Source organism: Orycteropus afer, unplaced genomic scaffold (genome assembly GCF_000298275.1).
Source record: "Orycteropus afer afer isolate SDZICR_OR568_19922 unplaced genomic scaffold, OryAfe1.0 scaffold00335, whole genome shotgun sequence".
Taxonomy (NCBI): Eukaryota; Metazoa; Chordata; class Mammalia; order Tubulidentata; family Orycteropodidae; genus Orycteropus; species Orycteropus afer.
This window is the reverse complement of record NW_006921922.1, coordinates 3,154,717-3,160,718: the sequence shown is the minus strand read 5'-3', so window position 1 is coordinate 3,160,718 and position 6,002 is coordinate 3,154,717. Positions and strand designations below refer to the sequence as shown.

At 39.0% G+C, this 6,002-nt stretch overlaps 1 protein-coding gene across 1 annotated transcript in view; it reads right to left on the bottom strand.

The window, feature by feature from the left end:
- ADGRL3 (adhesion G protein-coupled receptor L3) overlaps nucleotides 1-4,044 on the bottom strand; it is a 584,624-nt gene extending 580,580 nt beyond the window's left edge. The window contains exon 1 of the mRNA XM_042782480.1: nucleotides 3,923-4,044. Coding sequence (XP_042638414.1) covers nucleotides 3,923-4,044 — 122 coding nt within the window. The remainder of the gene's footprint in view (nucleotides 1-3,922) is intronic.
- Nucleotides 4,045-6,002: the final 1,958 nt, after the last annotated feature.

Below are 6,002 nucleotides of genomic sequence, written 5' to 3'. Positions count from 1 at the left end.
TTCTCCTGCTCTTCTGGCCTGCTGCTTTTGGCATTCCTGAGTTGTCCCTGGGGCTGACTGCTCCTCTGTCCGGGTTCCTGGCTTTTATCCCCTTTCTCCTGCTCTTCCAGCCTGCTACTCTGGGCAGGCCTGAGTTTCCTCTCCTCACCTAATCCCTTCGGCTGATTGATCTTCTCTCTGGCTTCCTGGCTTTTAATCCCCTTTTCCCTGCTCTTCCCCCCTGCTACTTTGGGTGTCCCTGAGTTGTCTCTCCTCACCTGTAACCCTGGGGCTGACTGCTCTTCTGTCTGGGTTCCTTGCTTTTATCCCCTTTCTCCTGCTCTTCCAGCCTGCTACTCTGCGTGGCCCTGAGTTTCCATCATCATCATAGTGCATCAATATTTAAAATCTGAAAATGGTTTAGGTAATAAGAGTAAGTAGGAGTTTTAAATTCTCAGGATAGAGGGCAGCAGTACAAGAAAATGTGTGCATATCAAAAACATGTTACTCAATGTCAACAGAACTCTCTTTCTTCTACCACAAGACAATACTCTCCTTGTTTTCTACTATCTGTCACTCTGAGGTCTGATGATATGACATACATTTTGAATTGCGAAGAGTGGGAGGGTTAAGGCAATCAATCATCTAATGGCAAAAAATGTAAGTCACGAAGGAATCATCAAGATCTCAGGAGGTAAGAGAACTGAGTAGCATTCTCATGTGGTAGCTATGCATTGTCCATCATAAAGGAGTCTCTTGATGGTGACACTTAAAGTAGTAGCCAATTAAAGGAAAAAAGTAAAAGTTCCTAACTTGGAATTTCCTTTATGGGAAAATTGATTCTAAACCAGAAACTGAATGTATTACAGAATTCCAGAGGACACTGTGACGATGCACATAAATCAAGTTCTGTAGATTCACAAAGTGATTCTTTAGCCCCAGGTCTTTCATTTCCCCAATGCTTTTATTTCTGAGGAATTCCTTCACACTGAAGATATGTAATTTAGCACAAGCAAGCGGAAACTTGACCAATGTAATAAGGAAGGGAGAGTTTACAAACTAGTTTACTCTATTAGTATTCTGGTTGCTGCTGTAATAAATGGCCAGACATGTAGTGGCTTAAAACACCACAAATTGATTTTCTTATAGTTCTGGAGGTCAGAAGTCCAAAATGAGTCTCACAGGGCTAGAGACAAGGCATCCACAGAGTTGGTTCCTTCCTGAGGTTCTGTTGTCAGGTGCTGTGCAGTTGGCTCTGAATCATAGTGACCCTGTGTACAACAGAACAAAACAATGCCCGGTCCTGAGCCATTTTAACCATATTTGTTATGCTTGAGCCCAGTGCATCACACCCACTGTATCAATCTATCTCGTTGAGAGTCTTCCCCTATTTTTCTGGCCCTCTACTTTACCCAACAGGATATCCTTCTACAGGGACTGGTCTTTTCTGACAGTATGACCAAAGTACATGGGGTGAAGTCTGGCTATTCATGCTTGTGAGGAAAATCTTGGCTGTACTTCTTCCAAGACACATTTGTTCCTTCTTCCGGAAGTCCATGGTATTTTCACCATTCTTCACCAATACCACAATTCAAATGCATCAATTTTTTTGTGGTTTTCCTTACTCATTGTCTAGCTTTCATATGCAGATGAAAAACCAAGTCAAACACACTGCTGTGGAGTCAGATCCTACTCATAGCGACCCCTCCTTCAGTTTCTGAAGTGGTACCACTATGGAAGTAGATTGTTCATCCTTCCTTACGAGGAGTGGCTGGTGACATACATGAGGCTACTGAAAATACGATGTCTTGGGTCAGGTGCACCTTGGTCTTCAAAGTTACATCTTTGCTCTTCAACGCTTTAAAGAGGTCTTTTGCAGAAGATTTGCCCCAAAGCTCCATTAGAGAATCAAATCCAGGTTTCAGTTTGGCATTATACCTTGGATGTGAATCTTTCTCACATCACCTTTTCTCCCACTTCCTCTGTCACCACATCACTTTCTTTCTCCTTTGATCTTGTCTCTTGCATCTTAAGAGAACCTTGTGATTAGACTTAGGGTCTACTTGAACAATCCAGGACAATCTCCTCACTTCAAGTTCATTACCTTCATTGTCATAGAGAAAAGACTGAAGTTGTCAGAGATTTCATTTTACTTGGATCCACAATCAATACTCATGGTAGCAGCAGTCAAGAAATAAGATTTTGTATTGCACTGGCCAAATCTACATCTGCTATGATGGGCTGAAGTGTAGCAAGGGTTGTGAGGATAGTGTATGACCTGGCAGTGTTGTGTTTTGTTGTACATAGTATCACTATGAGTAGGAGACAACTCAACAGCAGTAAACAACAACAACAACTTCACCACAAAGCAGTTTTTGCCATGTAAGGAAAAAATCAGGCTCCAGAAATTAGATGTAATATCATCAGGGGAACATTATTCAGTTTCCAAAAAAACAAACTCACTCCCATAGAGTTGATTCTGTCTCACAACAACCCCCGTTGTGTTTCTGAGGTGGTAAATATTTATGGAAGTTGATTTCTTGGAGCGGAGTTGATTGGTTGGAGTGGCTCGTGGGTTGAACTGCCAGCCTTCTGTTTAGCAGTCAAATGCCTTATGCACTATGCTGCCAGAGTCCCTTGTTCAGTTTTGTTGTTGTTGTTATATGCCGGCGAGTCAGACCTGACTCATAGTGACCTCTCCTTGGGTTTCCAAGGCAGTATCAGTATGGAAGTAGATAGCCCAGTCTTCCTTCTGAGGAGTGGCTGGTGGGTTTGAACCACCAGCCTTCTGGTTAGCAGTCAAGTGCCTTAACCACTACATTACCAGAGCTCCTTTAATAGGTACTTAAATAGAAAAGATATTAAAAATGGTGTCTCCTAGTATTGGCACCTTGAAGAGTCCTATGTGGTAAAATGCCTATCATAACAGTCGAGCATGACTAAGTAATCCATTGTTATAATAACGTACAATTTTATTTATTAAAATATTGTACAGCCCTGTATTTTTATATATTTTCTCACAGTACAAATAAATCTGAGTATAAATTTGCTAAAATAGGTTATTATTTGTTGGTTTAACTTTGATTAAACTGGAATACTCAGCTTTGAAAACTTTTTGTTATGGATGTAGACTCTGTGCTAGATTTATCTGACCAACAATGGCAAACTTTAAAGTGTTTTACAGAAATTAGTATGTAGTTTCAATTTTAGACTGAAATATAACTTCATAAAATGAGAACATCAAATATGGGGAAATTATTTATGATACTCCATGGATTTATATTAAATGAAATTTATGTTTCAGTGATATTATTACTTTCTATATAAAAAATAAAAATGACAAATTTAGCTTTATAGACTAAAAGAGATTTTAACTAAATACATTTAAAATATTTATTCTGTATTACCTTGGGACTAACAATGCTTTAAAGATTTTTTTTTTTTTCCAGTGAGACTCTAACATAAAAACTTCTCTAGATTCCCCAAGTATTTTATATAATTATAAATTTATGAACCTTGAGGGATTATTCCTGAAAATTTCTGAAATTCATTTATTTGTATTCTGAAAACACATAAATATGTCTGAATATGTAGTACTTTTACAAAGAAATCCAAATTCAAAATATTCTACACATCCCTGAGTACATGTAGTAAATTACATAGTGTGGCTTTCTAGCCACTGTCTTTGTAAACTCTGTGGTGGAATTTGCCATGAGCAACTAAGTAGCTCTGTTTGTTAAAGTTATTCACCTGGGGTATTTCTGTTGGGAGCAGCAGGTGGTAATTTCCTGGGATGTTTGCTCTGTCTCAGGTGTGTGGAATTCTGGTGTTAGAACTGGTTGCTTTTGCCACTCTGACAGGCTTAAAGTGAGCCCTCCTAGAGGCAAAAAGAAAGAATATCTCTCACTGCTGGCTGAGAGAGATGCATGGCTGAAAGTCCAACCTGTGGCTGAGAGACTGACCTGTTACTGCAAGAGAGACGCCTGGCTGAGAGATGGCAGCCATAGAACTAAGAGGCATGAGATACAGCAGCAGACTTATCTGGCCCACAGAGGCAGAGGCCATGCTTAAAAGTCAAGGGCTACAGAGGCATATCTAAGGGCATGGCAGAGGGGAGACTGTCCTGACTGAGGAACTGAATCCTGAGCACGTTCCTGGATTTGAGTTGTTGCCTGTTGCTTCCCTAAAAAAAACCCCCATAATCTGTGAATGGTGTCTGTGAATTCTGTATGGCCACTACAAATCGCCAAGCCTTGCAGAGAGGTAGTGAGTGCTGTGGGATGGACAGTTGGTGTCAGGGTTGGCAACAAGGCTGGAGGGAGGCAGCATGACTGGCCTCACAGGAACAGGCCTTGGGCTACTGATGGTGATTTTATCCTCCTCTTGGGGTTAGAGGAGGTCAGAAGATATAGCATCCTTGCCCCTTTGGCAATATTAAAAATCTTTAGTCAATATTCATAGAATATTTAAAAAGCTATTCCCCAAATAAAATGATTTAGTATGTCAGACACATAAGTACAATTTACCAGAATATGCATTCAAAATAAATGGAATTTTGTTTTATAAAATTAACATGTTCACAAACTTTGTTTGAAAAGCTTTTCAGTCCTGGTTTCTATGCCTGTGATATCTAAGCTGTACTCTACTGGAAGATGAAAATTACAACCATGGCTATACAGAATTATGAAAAATTTTCATTAAAAAGTAACTGGAATTACGTCTGTGCTAGTTTATTCCTGCCTATTGGTGTAATCATCTCAGAGATGAAAACACTTTATTTTCACACATGGTTAACCAAATAAATCAGTGTGGGTGTGCATTCATTATCTGATAGGGTGGTGAGTTTTCTTTTAAATATAAAAGACCAATATTGTATATGCACGTCTGTTTTATATGTGGCATAGTGCCTAAGGCATTTGACTGCTAACCAGAAGGTTGGCAGATCAAACCCACCAGCCACTCCTTGGAAGGAAGATTGGGCAATCTACTTCTGTAGAAATACTGCCTTGGAAACCCAAGGAGGGGTCGCTATGAGTCGGGATAACTCAGCGCCAGTGAGTGAGTGACATATTTAATATGCATATACTTTTCTTAAGTGAATACAATGCTTATTTTGCTGAAATTTGATTTTTTTTTGTTGTTGTTGTTAGGTGCATTGAGTGCATTCTGATTGATAGCAACCTGATGTACAACAGGATGAAAAACTGCCCAGTCCAGCACCATCTTCACAATTGTTGCTGTGTTTGCGCTAAGTGCTTCAGTAACTGTGTCAATCCATCTTGTTTAGGGTCTTCCTCTTTTTTGCTGATTATCTACTTTACTAGCATGATGTCCTTTTCCAAGGATTGTCCCCCTCCTGATAACATGCCCAAATTACTTGAGGTAAGTCTTGCCATCCTCACTTCTAAAGAAAATTCTGGCTGTACTTCTACCAAGGCAGACTTGTTTGTTTTGCGGGTAGTCCATGTTATATTAATTAATCTTCACCAACAACATAATTGAAACACATCAATTTAGTTAGAACATTAGTATTTGAATTTCTTTCCCAGGACTACTTATGTTATCCTGTTGTTTTAAAGTAAGAGATAGACTAAATTCATTATAAACCAAAATCAATACACTTCATGAAAATTCTGCAAGGCATACTTTCCTTCCCATAGCTACAAATATATCCTTCTCAACATGACTGGCCTAAACTGGTAGTTGTCATACTTAATCACTGAGATAAAACCTTCTTCTTGTCAGTATGTGGTACTCCTAAGTCAAACTGGTATATGAGAAAAAACAATAAGAAATAAAATAAAACCTAGAGAAAGAGAATTGGAAATAAAAGGGAATTTTATTAGAATTAGTATACTAAGCACAGTAAACAAGAAAGCCTATAAAAGGGAAATACACACACACACACACACACACACACATATATTAGGAAAAACGCCTTGAGCTTCCTCACATTTTCTTTCAATAAAGGGCTAAATAAAAGCAAGTGAAAAACTCATTATGTTTCATGCAGACATATGTAT